At 53.1% G+C, this 17,658-nt stretch overlaps 2 protein-coding genes across 2 annotated transcripts; one reads left to right on the top strand and one right to left on the bottom strand.

The window, feature by feature from the left end:
* Window positions 1-446: 446 nt before the first annotated feature.
* LOC105707118 (medium-wave-sensitive opsin 1) lies at window positions 447-17,405 on the bottom strand. Its single transcript, XM_012437920.2, has 6 exons — window positions 17,205-17,405; window positions 11,497-11,793; window positions 8,822-8,990; window positions 7,332-7,497; window positions 5,313-5,552; window positions 447-2,887 (listed from the first exon to the last, which is right to left on the bottom strand). Exons 1-6 carry the CDS (start codon window positions 17,314-17,316, stop codon window positions 2,777-2,779), a joined length of 1,095 nt encoding a protein of 364 aa, XP_012293343.1. The 5' UTR covers window positions 17,317-17,405; the 3' UTR covers window positions 447-2,776.
* On the top strand, window positions 1,298-2,349 carry TEX28 (testis expressed 28). The gene is made up of 2 exons (XM_012437922.3): window positions 1,298-1,423; window positions 2,044-2,349. Exons 1-2 carry the CDS (start codon window positions 1,298-1,300, stop codon window positions 2,347-2,349), a joined length of 432 nt encoding a protein of 143 aa, XP_012293345.2.
* Window positions 17,406-17,658: the final 253 nt, after the last annotated feature.

Raw genomic sequence — 17,658 nt, 5'->3', positions numbered from 1 at the left:
CATTCTCGCCAACCCTGGACATTGTTAGGCTTTGTAATTTTTGGCGTTCCGGTGGATGAGAAAATAGTATTTAATCATCGCTGTTCCCTGATCACCTTGCAGTTACGCATTTTTCATACGTTTATTGCCTTTCGTTTTTCGTCCTGTCTGAATGGTCCGTGGCTACCCTTTAGTGTCTTTATATTGGGTTATTTGCTCTTGGTTTACTATTTGCAGTTCTTTTTTTTTTTTTTGAGACGGAGTTTCGCTCTTCTTACCCAGGCTGGAGTGCAATGGCGCGATCTCGGCTCACCGCAACCTCCGCCTCCTGGGTTCAGGTGATTCTCCTGCCTCAGCCTCCTGAGTAGCTGGGATTACAGGCACACACCACCACATCCAGCTAATTTTTGCATTTTTTTTTTTTTTAGTACAGACAGGGTTTCACCGCGTTGACCAGGATGGTGTCGATCTCTTGACCTCGTGATCCACCTGCCTCGGCCTCCCAAAGTGCTGGGATTACAGGCGTGAGCCACCGCGCCCGGCTGCTTGTGGTTTTTTAACAGCTCTATTGAGATATAATTTACATATTATAAAATGCACAATTTTAACTACATTTCAATGTTTTTTAGTAAATTTAGTGAGTTGTGCGACTGTTGCCACGATTCACTTTTTTTTTGTTTAAATAACAGCTTTATTGAGATATAATTCACATACCATAAAATTCACCCATTTAAAGTGTACAATTCACTGGTTTTTAGTATATTCACAGAGTTGTTCAACCATCACCACTATCAGATTCCTCAATATTTTCATTAGCCACTCCCCACCCCCGACCTCCAGCCCCTGGCACCCACGAATCTGCTTCCTCTCTATGGATTTACCTATTCTGGACATGTGGTATTAATGGAATCGAACTGGAATCTGTGGCCTTTTGTGACTGTTCAATCCCTATAGTCACCATATTTCTATAGGCTCAACTTCGTGCTAAACACTGGTCCTGGGAGATTTGTGGCATTTGAGGGCACACACAGATAGTTCACAGTTTCATTTCTACAACTTCTAGTCTATGGCTGTTTCTGTAAAGCTGTTACAGAAGAGTAACTACATATAAAATATATATGAATATTGGTGTGCGTTTGGCTGGTGTGTGTTTGGGACATTCCCAGGCAGACCTGGAGTGGGAGGCAGGGTTTCCCTCGAGCCCAGGGAGGGAGAATGCGAATCTAGTGTAGGTGCAGGGCCCCTCGCTGTGGGCATGAGCTCTGGGAGAGGTACTGAAGGAATCTTACTTTCTCTTTTGTTCCCAAGACACGTGTTGATGGAAGGACAGGTGAATGCTCGCCTGCAGGGACACCTGGATGAGATTTACAACCTCAAACACAATCTGGCCTGCATGGAAGAGAAAATGGCCTATCTGTCCCATGAGAGAGCCAAGGAAATGTGGGTTAGAACTTCCTGGGGGAACCTTGTGAGGAGGACAGAGGGATGAGCGAATCCATTCTGATACCCTCAAACCAAAGCAAGACATGGGTCCTCGAGCTGTCCCCTCCTGAGGGTTCAGTGGCCACACACACTTGTTTCAGAGCTAGCTGCATCTGATCTTTGCACTCACGCTCCGCTTCCCACCATCTGGCTTAGCCGCTTTTGCTCCTTCTGTGCTGCAGTGCTCGCCAGTGAGCCTGTGACTCGGGAGATCTGGGGTGGCGCTGCTGCCTCTGCTGCTGCAGGTGTAGGGAGCGCCCTCTGAGAAGCACTCCTCAGACAGACCTGGCTTCCCTCTCCTCGCTCTTCCATTCCCATAGCACCTACTCCCGTCCCCGATAGCTGTGTCCTGACCCGGTCCTTGGCCTCAGGAGACAGTGGGTGGGGGAGTGCGTCCGGGCCAGATGAAGCCTTCCCTGTTGCTGGAGCGCCTGTGCCCTCCCCCTCTGTGTGGCTGTGCACTCGGCTCTGCTTCCCTCCTGGAATACCCACTCCACAGTACTTGCTGCGCGCCCCTAGGAACTCAGTGAACAACCACAGCTCTGTGCTGACTTGTGGTGCGTGCATTTTCACCTCCTGCAGGAGATCATGGAGACCTTCAAGAGCCGAATATCCACGCTGGAGACGCTACCGCAAGTCACCCAGCTGGAGGCAGCGGAGCACCTCCGAAGCCGTCCCCTACAGGTGGTGTTCAGGTTCCTGAGCCTTCTCCTCTCGCTGACCACCGTCCTCTTGGTCTTTGTCTCCACCTTGTGTGCCTGCCCCTTGTCACTGGTCAACTCACACCTGCGCACTTGCACCGTGCAGATGCTGATCGGGATTGGGGTCCTGGCCTGGCAGAGGTGGCTGTACCCCAAGGACTCTGAGCCTCCAGCAGATGGACCTTAAGGGGGCAGGAGGGCCACCTGTCTTTGCTTGCTAGCTCGCTCCTGCATCCTGGATGTCGAGGTCACCCAGCAAACCCTCCCCAGACAGCCCCTGTGAAATGGATGCAGACGCCCACCCACCTCACACTAACTCTGTTTTGCCAGGATTCTTTCACACCCTTGGTAGACATGAGGCTCGGGAAGGATGAAAGTGTGTGAAGCACCCTTTACTCCCCTTGCGAGTAAAGGGTGCTTTACTAACTGTGAACCTCTCGAGACCCAGTGCCTGCACACGCAGAGGCTCAGGCGGCCCCAAACTGCAGTGAAAGCCTCTGTGACTTTGTTGGTTTTGGCAAAGATAAATTACATTTATTTCACAGGGATAGAGAAGGAGGGGGAAGGGAGAGGTGGCCAAAGCCCTGATGGGTGGGACGGGTAGGAGGCAGACCTCATGCAGGTGACACGGAAGACACAGATGAAACCTCCGTTTTGGAGGCGCTGGAGAGTTCAGAGCCATCGTCAACCTTCTTCCCAAAAAGCTGCAAGATGCAGTTTCGAAACTGGAAGGACAGAAAATGTTATTGGGCAGAGCGGAGAAGGGTGGAGCCCTGTGCTGAGTGCACGCGCCCGAGCCTTCCCTTCGCATGGGGGGTGGAGGAAGTCTCGGGTTACTTCTCCCTCACACGCGGGGATGGCCGTCTAAAGTCATCCAACTTAGCAGTTGATGGTGACTATACTGGGTTGAAGTGTGTCCCCCAAAAGATGTGTTCAGGTTAAGACGAGGTCACACTGGAGTAGGGTGGGCCCTAGTCGAATGACTGGTGTCCTGATAAGAAAAGGAACACCTGGACACGGACACACAGACAGAGGGAAGAAGCCCACATGAAGATGAAGGCAGAGACTGGGCGACACACCTTTGAGTCAGGGAACGCCGAGGACTGCCAGCAACCCCGGCATTGGGAGCAGAGACTGGGGCCGCTTCCCCTCTCAGCCTCCATAGGGAGCCTTTCCATTTGCCAATACCCTGATTTCAGACCAAGGCTTCCAGAACAGTGAGAGAATCCATTTCTGTCGTTCGAAGCCACTGAGTTTGTGGTAGTTTGTGATGGCAGCCCCAGGACACTCATCCACGGTGCCAGCTAAGGGGCAGTCGGGACCTATCCCCAGACTGTCTGGTGAGCAGCTCAGAGGAATGTTAGTGAAAAGTCCATGCATCTGGGGCAAGGTGAGGCCTAGATAATGACCATCTAGCCCCTACCTCATCTCTCCAGCCAAGGTCTTCCGGTACCAGGAGGGGTCTGTCTTTGCTGCGTCACCCCAAACAGATCTGGGCCATATGAATGTCTGAAGTCATGTCTCTTGTGATCGCTGAACTAACCACAATGCTTTGAGGACCCAGACCAAAGGCATTTCCTAAATATTTCAGGCCTACTCCTGACCGCGTCTAGCTCCCGCTGTCATCAAAACTCTCAAAATAAAAAAAAATGGTTGAAATCATAACACAGGCCGGGCGCGGTGGCTCACGCCTGTAATCCCAGCACTTCGGGAAGCTGAGGTGGGGAGATCACAAGGTCAGGAGATCGAGACCATCCTGTCCAAATTGTAAAACCCTGTCTCTACTAAAAATACAAAAATTGGCTGGGTGTGGTGGCGTGTGCCTGTAGTCCCAGCTACTCGGGAGGCTGAGGCAGCAGAATCGCTCTGGGCGGTAGAGGTTGCGGTGACCCGAGATCACGCCACTGCACTCCAGCCTGGCGACAGAGCAAGACTCTGTCTCAAAAAAAAAAAAGAAAAAAAAATCAATAACATAACAACAGCAGAATTGGCTCGGCTGAAGAGCTGGGAGATAGGGCTCAGGAATCCATTCAACAGCTGCTGCTTGAGCACCCACTGTGTGCCAGACTGTCCTGAGCAAAATTTCCTGTCCTCATGGAACTGCATTCCAGAAAATTCTCTCAGCATGTGGCAGGACAGGATGGTTATGTGGAAAGGGTGAAAACGAAGCAGAAGTTCAGCCGTCTGTGTAGGAGGGGACATGTGGAAGGGAGAATGGAAAGAATCCAGTAAAGACAGCACTTGGCAAGATAGTTTAGGATTCCAGAAACCCAGAAAAGCTCCTCTTGAAACACAGGAAACAGGGGTCAGGGATAGAACTACACTCTGGGCATCAGCGTGCTACTTACTGTGTGAAGGTTACCAGGGAAAATGAACCCTTAATGAACTCTGCAGACTTGGCTTGTGTGAGTCGAGGCCGAGCCAAAGGGCATGGAGCCGCTGAGTGGCTCTAAGATGGAGGAGCAAAGAAGAGCCGAGTGGACGGGATGGGCTGGGGCGGGTGAAATGGGAGGTGCCTGCACACCCTTCTGGTCACCGTCAGGTCACATCACAGCTGCGCTTGAATGGAACCTGCAGCCTTCGGTGGTGAGTGAGCAGCTTGCCTCCGGGCCTGAACTAACCCACGAACTCATGAAAGCTCCTGAACTCTTGGTCAAGTGTAGCCAGGAAGGGCCGGCTTTTGTTCTTATAGGAAGACGCATTTTAGAGGTTATGGTTTGAAAATGGAGAGATGGAGGCTGAGAAGGGTTGAGTCTGTACAGAAGAGGGGCACACATAGGCTGGATGTACCTAGGGCTCACCAACTCCTAGAGCGTCGCAACGCCAGGAGAGTCCCTGAAGCTCGGCAGCCACAGTTCTAGGGCCACCGGAAGGGAAGAGCACATGGCACACAGAGGCTTTGGGAAATGCCACCCCCAGGCTAAGACTATAAAGGATTCCAGAGGGCGCACCTAAGCCTTCTGCTAAGGGTCAGCTGGAGCTCTAGCTGGGTCTGGGCCACATGCTGAGCCTTTCTCGATCATTTCCCTGGAGGGTCCCCCAGATGCTCTGTGGGCTTCTTATCAGAGACATGACTCCAGGTGGAGCCATCACTGGGTCCTTCTAGGTCAGACAGCGTTTTCAGTGGGATCTGCTGATGGTGTTGCTTACCTGCCGGTTCATAAAGACATAGATAATGGGGTTGTAGATAGTGGCACTTTTGGCAAAGTAGGCTGGCAGGGCAGCCATCAGAGGGTGGAAGGCGTAGCCAGGGTTGGCAGCAGCAAAGCATGCGAAAAAGGCGTAGGGTCCCCAGCAGACGCAGTACGCCACGATCATCACCACCACCATGCGCGTCACTTCCTTCTCTGCCTTCTGGGTGGATTCGGACTCTTTCTGCTGCTTTGCCACCTGAGGGAGACAGGGACGGTGAGTCGGGGGTTGGAGGACAGCAAGAGGCAGGTGACCCAGGCATAGGGAGTTGTGTGGAAGAGAGTAGCCCAGCAGCCAGCTTCCAGCCCTGAGTCAAGCACAGCCGGTCTCAGGGAGACACGGAAGCCTCGGGCTGGCCCTGGGGGAGTTCTTCTAGAATTGGAGGTGGCACACAGCTAGGCCTGGCCTGAGGTGACCCCAGAGCTGGACCAAAGACGCTCCTTTGCTTCACCTGATTCCTTAACGGACTGTCCTTTTCTGTGCCCAGGCCTGACATGGAGGCCTGAACTGATCTCCGGGAGTGGAGGGTGAAGGAGCTAACAAGACGGAGTTGGCGGGGGAAGCAAGAGCAGTGGCAGTGCCAGAGCAATGCGAACACTTCTCTCGGGCTTCCTCGGCCAGGCTGGCCGCTCTGTGGACCGAATCCTGCCCCGGACTCACGGCGAGGCAGCTGAGGGCAGCTGTGTGGGCTGACTCCTTCATGCCTGAGGCCTCCAGGCAGAGGCGCTGTTGGGGAGGTCACAGAGGCCAGCCGCTGCCTGCCAGGGGTGAGGGACTGACGGCACACAGGTGAGTGGGGATGAGAGAGGGACTGTGAGGGCTGGAGTCCGGGGAGGGCCAGGCCGGGCCGGCAGGGCTGGGGCCACATTCTGGAGCCCACACTGATGCAGCCCAAGCCGTGCCTGGGTACCTGTGGGAGCCTTCAGCCCAAGGTGAGGGGGCTTATCACGGGCTCACAGACTCCTAGAGAAAGAGCTTGGCAGGCATGCCCATCCAATTGTGGACACAGGCAGCTTCATATAGGAAAGCCACCACCCTGAAGGGCCTTCCACTGCCTGTGCCAGGCAGGGCCCAGCAGCTAACAGACAGAACCAGCCTTCCTCACCTCCCTTGGCCTGATTTCCTGCAGGGGCTCCCAGTGATGGCTGTGGACAGGATCAGCTTCCCAGGGCAGAGGGCCAGACACAGAGGGTGGAGAGTGGGCTCGGGGGAGCAAATGGCATACGCGCGTCCGCTCCTCGGTCGGCCCCACAGCCTATGAAAGGGGCAAGGGTACTCCACGGGCAGCCTCATAAAAACACGCCTTGATTTGCAGGTTTCATTTGCTGATGTGGCTGCTCCACTCCGCTCTGTGGGAAGGGCAGCCTTTCCACCCTGGGGGGAGCTGTCCAGGGTCAGGGCAAGGAACACCTCTGTTCCCTTAGAGGGAGTGTGCGTCCTTTCCTATCCCACAAAGCTGACGACAAAGGGGCCGGGGCTGAAACTGCAGCCGGAGGTACTGTCCCAAAGGAATCACCTGATTCTTCTCGCTGAATCTTAATATTGTCTTACAGGGGTAGATTCCTCTTCTCTAAGGATTTTTGAAAAAATAGTTTAGGAGGCCAGGTGCAGTAGCTCACGCCTGTAATCCCAGCACTTTGGGAGGCCGAGGCGGGTGGATCACCTGAGGTCAGGATTTCGAGACCAGCCTGACCAACATGGTAAAACTGCACCTCTACTAAAAATACAAAAAAATTAGCCGGGCATGGTGGTGCATGCCTGTAATCCCAGCTACTCACGAGGCTGAAGCAGGAGAATCGCTTGAACCCGGGAGGTGGAGGTTACAGTGAGCCGAGATTGTACCACTGCACTCCAGCCTGGGTGACAAGACTCCGTATCAAAAAAAATTTTTTTTCTAGTAGTCTCAGTGGACCGATTTGGGGGCAGAGAAGCTTAGGGGCAGGAGGGGGTGAGGCCAGGAGGGACCGGGGCGCTTACCGCTCGGATGGCCAGCCACACTTGGAGGTAGCAGAGCACAATGATGCTGAGTGGGAGGATGCAGCATGTGATCATGAGGACCATCATGTAAGACTGCACCCCGGGGTACGAGCTGCCACTGAACACGTCTGGGCCACAGGAAGTCTTCAGGCCATGGGGCCAGTACCTGGAGAGAAGGGCCGGCAGCCAGTCCTGATGCAGGGTGGGACGACCCAGGACCCAGGACCCTCAGCCCAGGCCTGCCGATGACTCAGGTGGGGTTTGTTTTTTTCAATTGAGGTGAAATTCACGTTGCATGAGATTACCCAGTTTGAAGTGATCAATTCTGTGGAATGGTCCATTCCCAACGCTGTGCAGTCACCACCTCTGCTTCCAGAACATTCTCATCACCCCAGAAGGAAACTGTTGGGTTTTTGGTAAATCCTTGTCCATTTTAGATGTCATGCCTCTCCTCTTTTTAAAATTGTGGTAAAATGCACATAACATAAAATGTGCCATTATAGGCCAGGCACAATGGCTCATGCCTATCCCAGCACACTGGGAGGCTGAGGCAGGAGGATTGCTTGAGCCCAGGAGTTCAAGACTAGCCTGGACCGCACAGTGAGACTCTGTCTTTACAAAAAAAAAAAAAAAATTAGCTGGGTGAAGTAGTGCACCTGCAGTCCCAGCTACTCAGGAGGCTGAGGTGGGAGGATCACTTGTGCCCGGGAGGTCGAGGCTGCAGTGAGCCATAATTACACCACTGCACTCCAGCCTGGGTGACAGAGTGAGATCCTGTGCAACCATCTCCACTATCTGCTTCCAGAACAGATAGTGTTCATCTCCCCAGGCACGCCCCCTTTTTACAAAGGGAAAGGGTGTGTGAGGTTCCTTCTTGCCCTGACCTTCTAAGAACACCTGTGAAGAGCTGAGTCTTTTATCTGAGGTCAGCTAGACCATGACTGAAATAAAGGGACCTGCTCACTGGGCAGCTGTATGGGGCATGGTGACACGAGGAGGGTGAGAGACAGAGACAGGCTTTCACAAGATTCCCTACAATGATGGAACGTTCCTGAAGAAAGAACATTACCTCTCCAAACACGAGAACTTATTCATGAACTTGTCAATAAAACAGCGAAATGCTGTCCCATCCAGTCCCTCCCAATCAGACGTTTGAGCCCCTTGCTTGGCCGGGCCAGGACGTGAGCTCTGCAGGCCCAGGTGGATCTGTGACGCAAGCAGCCTCTGAAAGGTGCGGGAAAGAGATGTGGAATGCAAACACGCTGTGTGCTCACTGACAGCTGTGCTCACGGCCCGAGCTCATTGGCATTTCTCCGTGTGCTCCTGTGACCCGATTATGCTTGGGAGAAATATGTTTCCAGAGGTTTGGGGACCACGGAGCCACATTCATACATTCATAGACATTGCACGCTCAGAGGGGCCCAGAGAAAGGAATGATTTGCCTCAGGGTCACAGAGTCTGACCCTGCCCACTCCGTCTTGCACCCTTACCTGCTCCAACCAAAGATGGGCGGGGCTGTCCACACAGCAGCCCAGATCCAGGAGAAGGCAATGCCCACGATGGCCAGCTTGGCATCAAATCTCACGTTGCCAAAGGGCTTGCAGACAACCAGCCACCTCTCCCAGGAAATGATGGCCAGGGACCAGAGACCCGTGATCCCTAGGAGAGAGCAGACAGACGAGGGCTTTGAGCCGAAGCAGAGGTGCAACAGCCTCCGACATCACTGCTTCCTTCCTGGACCAGCTGACAGCTTTCAAAATCAGGAGGCGTCTGCCCACCTAGCTGCAAAACCTCATTCTCCAAAGAATGTTTTCAGGTCCAGGGCGAGCGGGCCTCTGGGTCTGTTTGTCGCCCTAAGTCCTGCTTTCCACTTCCTTCCGCATCTCATTCTGCCTCTGCTTCCACCTTGCTTCCCCGCTGAGCCCTGTTTTCCTCCTCTCCTCTCCGTTTCTTTCTTTCCTCTTAACCTCAGTTGCTCTCCCTCTGGAGCAGGAGCTTTGAGCTCCCGGTTTGGCCAGTGGAATCTTGAAGCTGGGAGCCAAACTCAGGGAGCTCTGTCCTCAACCTCCACACATCAACACCCACGAGGAAGCCAGACAGAGCCAGTAGCTGCACCTGTTGGCCCAGAGGAGCCCCGTTAGCACCGCCTGCCCTCTGGGCCATGGCCCTTCCTCTAATGACGGAACTCTTGATGGCCACGTCCACAGCAGCATGGCCACACTGAGGTGCTATTGTCCCGGCCGAGAGCAAGGAATCAGGCTACGTCTAGTAACCTGCGCTCCTCCTTCCAGCACACAGCCACGTTCCCTTAGGCGAGTGTAAATGGCTCAGATTCTCCCCACTCCCTGTCTGCGGTAGGTGGAGACAGCTTCCCACTGTCCTGCCTAGACCCCAAAGGTCTGCACGCAGAATTCAGGGCTCCACCCACTGAGGTGGAAAAAATGACATCTTTCTTTCCAACAACCTCGAACAGACACTGGGCATTTCCTTCCGATACAAACATGGCAGTATTAGCAGCACCCATGCCTTGGTCGGCAAGAGAGGCCACAGATGTTTTCCTGTCCATTTACAGAGGTGGCAGACAGTTCGAATGTCACTTATTTCATCGCTACTTTGAAATAGCAATGGTTGTCAGGCCGGATCGTGTTATTTAATACTTTAGTGCTGAGTGGTGTCACTAATACTTTTAATACATGCTTTTATTTTTATTTACTTTTTGAGACAGGTCTTACTTTGTTGCGCAGGCTGAGGGCAGTGGTGCCATCACAGCTCACTGCAGCCTTGACCTCCCAAGCTCAAGTGATCCTCCCACCTCAGCCTCCTGGGTAGCTGGGACTACTGGTGTGCCACCACTCCCAGCTAAGTTTTTATTCGTTGTAGAGACGAGGTCTCACTATGTTGCCAGGCTGGGCTCAAACTCCTGGAGGCAAGCAGTCCTCCCACTTCAGCCTCCCAAAGTGCTGGGAGCCTGGCCAATAAATGCTTTTAATGAAAGACTATGTTACTGGTGAATATTTAATACTTTGACAACTGTTTTTCAATATAATTGGCTGCCTTTATAATCCTATGGGTCTCATTTTATGTGTTTGCAAAAATTCTTCTGAGATGGGGTCCACAGGCTTCCCAGATGGCCAAGAGCATCCGGGGACTGAAACTGGTGGGGAAGTGCTGGCTGCTTGGTGCCGGAGTGGCCCAATAACAGACCGTGGGCAGAGGCGAGGGTGAGCGGGAGACCCTGGCAGAAATGGAGACAGACGTGGGTGGAGATGCAGGGGGCACTCCGGAAGGGCCGTGGGACCACGGAGGCCATGCCCGCTGCAGAGAGCACTTGGACCTGGGGATGGACCTTCCCTTGGCTCCCCTTGTAGACTGTCGGTGAAGTGCTAGGACTTGGACAAGCGCCCTCTCTGGTGTGGTACAGTTTGAGGCAGTTAACGGGGTGGGGGTGGAGAGGCTGCTAAGGTGGTGGGGAGGCAAGGACAGAGGCTGCTTCTGTTGGCTGTGGGGTCTCCTCCTCCTGAAATAAAGCCCCAGCTCGTGGGCGTGGCCTCCAAGGCCTCCGAGACCTGGGCCTGCCCACCGCGTGTCCGGCAGCTGCCCACCGAGCCGTCCGCTGCTCCTTCTCCACTTGCCCCAGGCCCCTTCCTGTCGAAGAGGACTGGTGATGGCACTGTCTGGTCACCGTCTGGGTATAGGGCCCCTCCTTAGCGCAGAGCCTGGCACATGGGTACCTCTTGGCCACTGTCTGCTGACCTGGGTGTAATCGTGGCCACAGAGATATGAGTGATGGGGATGGGGAGAGGATCTAGGAATTGTGTCTCCCCTAGGAAAAGCAGATGCGGGTGAGCTGGAAGGGCGGCATCCTTCATTGCTGTTCTGGGACTGTCTGGTTCTGTGTCTGTCTCCTCCCACACCAGCCCCACAGCCCCAAACTGGCTATCCCCGGGCGGAGCCTGACTCAAGAGGAGGAACTCAGGGCGTGCTGGACTCGAGGGAACTGAATCTCATGTGAGGGTTCAGATGGAAGCCTCCAAACCCTTCAGTATATGAACGTGAGGGAGGCAGACCCACGGGAGAAGCTGGGCCCAGGTCATCCTGGGGTGGCCGGAGGGGCTCGCAGGATGAGTGAACGGTTTCCGCTGAGCCTGGGCCCTGACTGGCTTACCACACAGGGAGACGGTGTAGCCCTCCAGGACACACATCGGGTGGCCCAGCACGAAGTAGCCATAGATCTGGTTCACGACGCTGATAGTGCTGGCGATGACCGTCTCTGCCAGGTCAGCGACCGCCAGGTTCACCAGGATCCAGTTCAGAGGGTGACGAAGCTTCTTGAACTTCATGGTGGCCGCCAGCACCAGCCCATTCGTGAAGACGGATGCGACGACCACAAAGACCATCCAGACACTGGTGAGGTGGTACACCCATCTGGGAGCGATGTGGTAATTGGGGCCTTCAAAGGGGCCTGCGGGCAGGAGGCAGAGGAGAGAGGGGAGCTGGATGGCAGTACCACCTGTCTACACCGGTGCTGATCCCACCTCTCCCGGTTCCGTCAGGGCCTCCCCCTCCCCCTCCCGCCCTCAAGCCAGAGGCCATCGCCTGCCAGTCACTGCACTAAACAACTCCTCATCATCTCCCCCATCTGATTCCCCACTCCCGGCGTGCAGAGTCACCCTGCTTCCCTGCTCCCCCTTCCCTTCGCCCCAGCCCCACCTCCTACCTCCCAGAGTCCTCTGCCCTTCCATGGACAAACACTTTCCTCATGGAAAGACCAGCTCGGATGCCTTTGCCTTCCAGAAGCCTTTCCAGATTCCCCAGCTACTGGCAACTCACCCCCTTGAGGGGAGGACCGCCACCCACCTCTGTCACCTTCTGTCACATGTAAACCATTCATGATGATCTGAATGTGTGTGCCCATTCCTGTGTTGAAATCCCAGCCCCGAAGGTGATGGCATTAGGAGGTGATTTAGGTCATATGTGCAGAGTGAGTGGGGCCCTGTGAATGGGATCAGTGCCCTTATAAAAGAGGCCCTAGAAGCTGGGGTTACAGGCTACTCAGGAGGCCAACGTGGGAGGGTCACTTGAGCCTTTAGGAACAGTTCAAACTAACTAGGCACGGTGGCTCGTGCCTGTAATCCCAGCACTTCGGGAGGCTAAGGCAGGAGGGTCACTTGAGCCCATTTCAAATCCAACCTGGAAAACATGGCAATGTCTCATGTAAAAAAAAAATTTTTTTTAAGTAAAACTTTTTTTTTTTTTTTTAAAGAGTCCCTAGAGCGCTGTCTAGTTCTCTTTCTACATGTGAGGATACAACGAGATGTTGGCAATCTGCAGCCAGTAAGAGACCCTCGTCAGCGCCCACCACGCTGGCACCCTGACTTCCAGCCTCCGGAGCGGTGAGAAACAAATTTGTTGTTTAAAAGCCACCCAATCTATAGTAATTTTTTAAATTCTTTTGTTTTGTTTTGTTTTGTTTTTTGAGACAGAGTCTTGCTCTGTCACCCAGGCTAGAGTGCAGTGGTGTGATCTCGGCTCACTGCAACATCTGTTTCCTGGGTTCAAGCGATTCTCCTGCCTCAGCCTCCCAAGTAGTAGCTGGAATTTACAGGCACCTGCCACCATGCCCAGCTAATTTTTGTATTTTTGGCAGGCATGGGGTTTTACCATGTTGACCAGACTGGTCTCAAATTCCTGACCTCAAGAGATCCGCCTGCCTTGTCCTCCCAAAGGGCTGGGATTTTAGCTGTGAGCCACTGTGCCTGGACTGGTAATTTCTTATAGCAGCCAGTACTGAGCCACACTTACAAGTCCTGTCTTTCTCACCAGAGACTGTGACTCATTCATCTTCACAGAGTGTCCAGCACACAATAGATACTCAGAAAATAAATGAATGAGGAAATTAATCGATGAACGTGTTATGAGTTGAACTGCATCCCCACCCGAATTCATATATTGGAGTCCGAACCCCAATACCTCAGAATGTGACCGTTTTTGGAGATAGGATCTTTACAGAGATGATCAAGTTTAAATGAGGTCATTAGGGTGGGCCCTAACCCGATATGACTGGTGTCCTGATTATGATTATGATGTATTTAGAGATACAGGCGGCCAGGCGCTGTGGCTCACGCTTGTAATCCCAGCACTTCGGGAGGCCGAGGCAAGTGAATCACTTGAGGTCAGGAGTTCAAAACTAGCCTGGCCACGGTGAAACCCCGTCTCCACTAAAAATACAAAAATGTTAGCGGGGCATGGTGGTGTGCGCCTGTAGTCCCAGCTACTTGGGAGGCTGAGTCAGGAGAATCACTTGAACCCAGGAGGCAAAGGTTGCAATAAGCTAAGACCATGCCACTGCACTCCAGCTTGAGTGATAGAATGAGACTCTGTCTCAAAAAAAAAAAAAAAAATAGAGATAGAGTCTGGCTCTGGCACCCAGGCCGGAGTGCAGTGGCACAATCACAGCTCACTACAACCTGGAACTCCTGTGCTCAGGCGATCCTCCTGCCTCAGCCTCTCGAGTAGCTGAGACTACAGGTGCACATTACCGCAATGGCTGATTTTTTATTTCTGTAGCGATGGGGTCTGGCTATGTTGCCTAGGCTGGTCTTGAACTCCTGACTTCAAGTGATCCTCCCACCTCGGCCTCCTGAGTAGCTGGGACTACAAATGAATGACGTCTCTTTTGTATTCGGCAGGAGTTTCCTAGGGCTCTACACGTCTCATGTTGGGAGGACCTTTGTCGTAACACAGTTTTGGGCAGATTACCTGAAGGGACTGCAAGCCACAGCCTCATGGCATGCTTACGAAGCACCCACGGAGAGTCCCAAGATGTATCAAGAGATTCTTTAGTTGTGTGTTAGAAAAGCCCAACTCAAACTAGCTTAAGAAAAATGGGGATTTCCTGCTATGGCCAGGAGAGACAGGTAAATCTCACCCCGAGCACAACGGGATCCCTCAAGGCCTCTGCTTCCCTCTGTGCATGGGCCCCACTTCTTCCTAACACAAGGAGCTTCCAGAAACCCACTGACGATGTCTGCAACCCCGATACCTGGCACTGGCTTTCCAGGAACCCCCAATATGAGCAGTAGGGACAGATCATTGACAATTGAAGACCTGCGTGGCGTCAGCCTCCATGCAGAAGGGGGCAGAGGGGAGCGATGGGGCTGCTGACGGACCTGAGAACAGAGAACCCCGAACTGGAAAGCACTTGGGGTGAACTGAGGAAGAGCAGCTGAGACTGGGAGGGTTGGGGACATCTGGCCTGTAGGCAAGTGCCAGGGCGCAGAGCAATCTGGTCCTCTCAAAACAAGGCGCCAGTGCCCTTCCCTGGCAGCCCACACCGTCCAAATTGGGCAGTGCAGGGACGTGGGGGTAAAGGCAGCAGTGGGGGAGGGGACAGGAGCTGCCACCAGTGCAGCTAGAGCTGGCCTCATGGCCTGTCCCTCCCTCCTGAAAGTTCTGGAATTGATTTCATGAAGCAATGAGCAAGAGAATTAAAGTCAACTCCCAGGCAAAGTGATTCTAGGAAGTACAGGGAGAGTGGGAAGGGGAGGATGGCGCAGAGAAGCCAGACTTCTAAAACATGCCTTCTTTTCTAGAGTTTAATGTGGAACCTTTTAACTGTTTTATTACACAATTATAAGACAAAATTTAAGTGGCCAGGAACGGTGGCTTGTGTCTGTAATCTCAGCACTTTTGGAAGCCGAAGTGGGTGGATCACTTGAGGTCAGCAGTTCGAGACCAGCCTGGCCAACATGGCGAAACCCTGTCTCTACTAAAAGTACAAAAACTAGCTGGGCGTGGTGGTGCGTGCCTGTAGTCCTTGCTACTCAGGAGGCCGAGACACGAAAATCAATTGAATCCAGGAAGCCAAGGTTGCAGCGAGCTGAGATCGTGCCACTGTATTCCAGCCTGGGCAACAGAGCAAGACTGTCTCAAAAAAATAAAATAAAGTAAAATAAAATTTAAAAAAATTTAAATTTAAAGAGAATCTCTGAAAATCAGCAAGCAAAGAAATGAAGCTAAAGGCGTATCCACTGAGTGGCATTATCACTTAGAGAGGGCCTATTCTAAGGGACTTGAAACACACTGGTTTGACTACACCACCTAGTGGCCTGTACCCTCAGGGTAAGAAGACCTGTTAAGGTGTTAAGTTTTTGGTCACCAATAGGTGAAGACAAGGTAAGGTATCCGAGTGTCATCATTTTCCATCCCCAGTGGTTTAATTGCTCTGGGCATTGAGTTTCAGTAGCTGCCAACACCCCAGAAAAGAGACACTCTCCTTGCCAAAACACACCAACAAATCCAACCTGCCTCTGGTCGGACCCTCAGATCGACTACCAATTTACGGAAAAATCATAATGAACAAGGTCAGAGGAGCCTGATGAACCATGCCATGGAGGAGCCATCATCTCCTCCTAAAGTGTGGGAGGGTCCAGGGATGAAAGACTTGTTTCTTCCACAAATAAACTGCAGGGAGGTCGAGAGGGATGTCTAGATTCAAAGAGAATCAAAAGGCACGTCAATCAATCTGAATGTGTGAACTTTATCTGAGCCCCGATTCAAGCAAACTAAAATCTGTGTGACATTTTTGAACACTACTAGGATATTTGAAGCTATTCAGGAAATATTGTCACACTTGTCAGTGTGATGATGGCTTGTGGTTATGTTTTGAGAGGAGCCCTTTTCTCCTAGAGGAACATACTAAAGATTTACAGAGGGAAGGATGTGATGGCTTGGATTTGCTTCCAAGAATCAGGAGAAAAGGGTAGTGGAGGGGTTCCAGACGAAATGAGATGAAACCATGGGAGCTGAGTGATGTGTATCAGGGGTCATTACACTCTTCCCGGTACTTTAGTAGAAGCTTGACGTTTTGTGAAAAAAAAAACAAAAACAAAAAACAAGCCCACTCCGACATTTGAAGAGTGCATCGAAGCATCATGCATTGATCTCTAGGAAGCGACTGTTGCATTGTCACCAAGGAAATTCTGGGCACAGTCATGTTGAGGTCAACTGGCAGATCCTCAGCCGCTGTGGTCTGGGCACTCTGTCACTAATTGGCACTTGGTTCTGGCCACCCCATAGCAAGGTATTTATTGGCAGCCGAGGAGCTGGCGTGGTTTCTGGAAACCACAGCCTGCATGATGTTCACCATATTGGCCAGGACGGTCTCGATCTCTTGACCTCGTGATTTGCCTGCCTCAGCCTCCCAAAGTGCTGGGATTACAGGCGTGAGCCACCGCGCCTGGCCTGCACGATGTTCTTGAAGGCACCAAAGGAATTTGGTTTGGAGGAGGGACCCAGGGAGTGGGGCCGGGGTGGGGCGGTCACTGGCGTCCTCAGCTTCTTTGGATTGGGCAACTCACAAGGGCAGAACTCGGGCTGCCCTGATGAGAGCTTTCAGCTTTCTGTTGGGCCTGAGCCCTCTCTCCCAGGACTGCTCCAAATGGAAAGACAGCCCTAGGCACCAATCCAGCCTCTTCTCCCCAAAAGCATGGAGTTTGACAAAATGACAGCTAAGTCTCTGCTGACCCTGAAGTTCTAGAAGTTTCTTGCCCTCTGCGACTGTCTTCCCCTCCTTCCCGCCTCCCTTGGGTGTGTCAGTGTGTTGCCTCCTTTGGCTTCAGCTGTAAAGACAGACCTGGCACTTGGGTACGGACAACAAAGAAAGGGCACATAAACTCGTCCCCGGCCACGGATCCGCAAAGGGGCTGGGAAGCCTGCGGGGCCAGAGAACGCATATTCGATCTTGTGGTGTCCTTCTAGATTCGGAGAGGACCCCCATTCATGTCATCAGAAAAGCTAAGGGAGAAGGCCTTCTCTGCTGGTGGGGACGTGAAGAGGAGAGATTCCCTCGGGCGGGGCAGGTGGGTGGCTCACCTCTGGTGGAGTTGCTGTTGGTGTAGGTGAAGATGCTGGACTGGGTGCTGTCCTCATGGTTGTCCTGCGGATGCCGGCCTGCGAGCCTCTGGAGGCTCCACTGCTGGGCCATGGCTATGGAAAGCCCTGTCCCCGACGGCAGCCAGCCCTGGCTGGTCACCTGAGCGTCACAGCACTTTATACCGGCCTGTGGGATCAGGCTGGGCCTCTTTACCTTAAAAGCTCCCAAGCCCTACACCATCTGATCTCTTAATTGGGCCTGGGACTTACACCTCCTCCTCCCACCCCTTGCTTCCCTGCTCCTGAGGCGAGCCTGTGAGGGTGGCTCAGAGGGATTTGCTGGGAACCAAAGTCACGTGCCCTACCCACCCTCGCCAGGCAGGTGGAGGTGCCTGTGGGAGCCAAAGTGGCCCTCGCTGTGTTCACTGTTCACGTCTCCTCTGTTCTCTCCCAC

Source organism: Aotus nancymaae, unplaced genomic scaffold, assembly GCF_030222135.1.
Source record: "Aotus nancymaae isolate 86718 unplaced genomic scaffold, 86718_ANA_hifiasm-v0.15.2.pri h1tg000138l, whole genome shotgun sequence".
Classification (NCBI taxonomy): domain Eukaryota; kingdom Metazoa; phylum Chordata; class Mammalia; order Primates; family Aotidae; genus Aotus; species Aotus nancymaae.
This window is presented reverse-complemented; position numbering and strand designations above follow the sequence as displayed.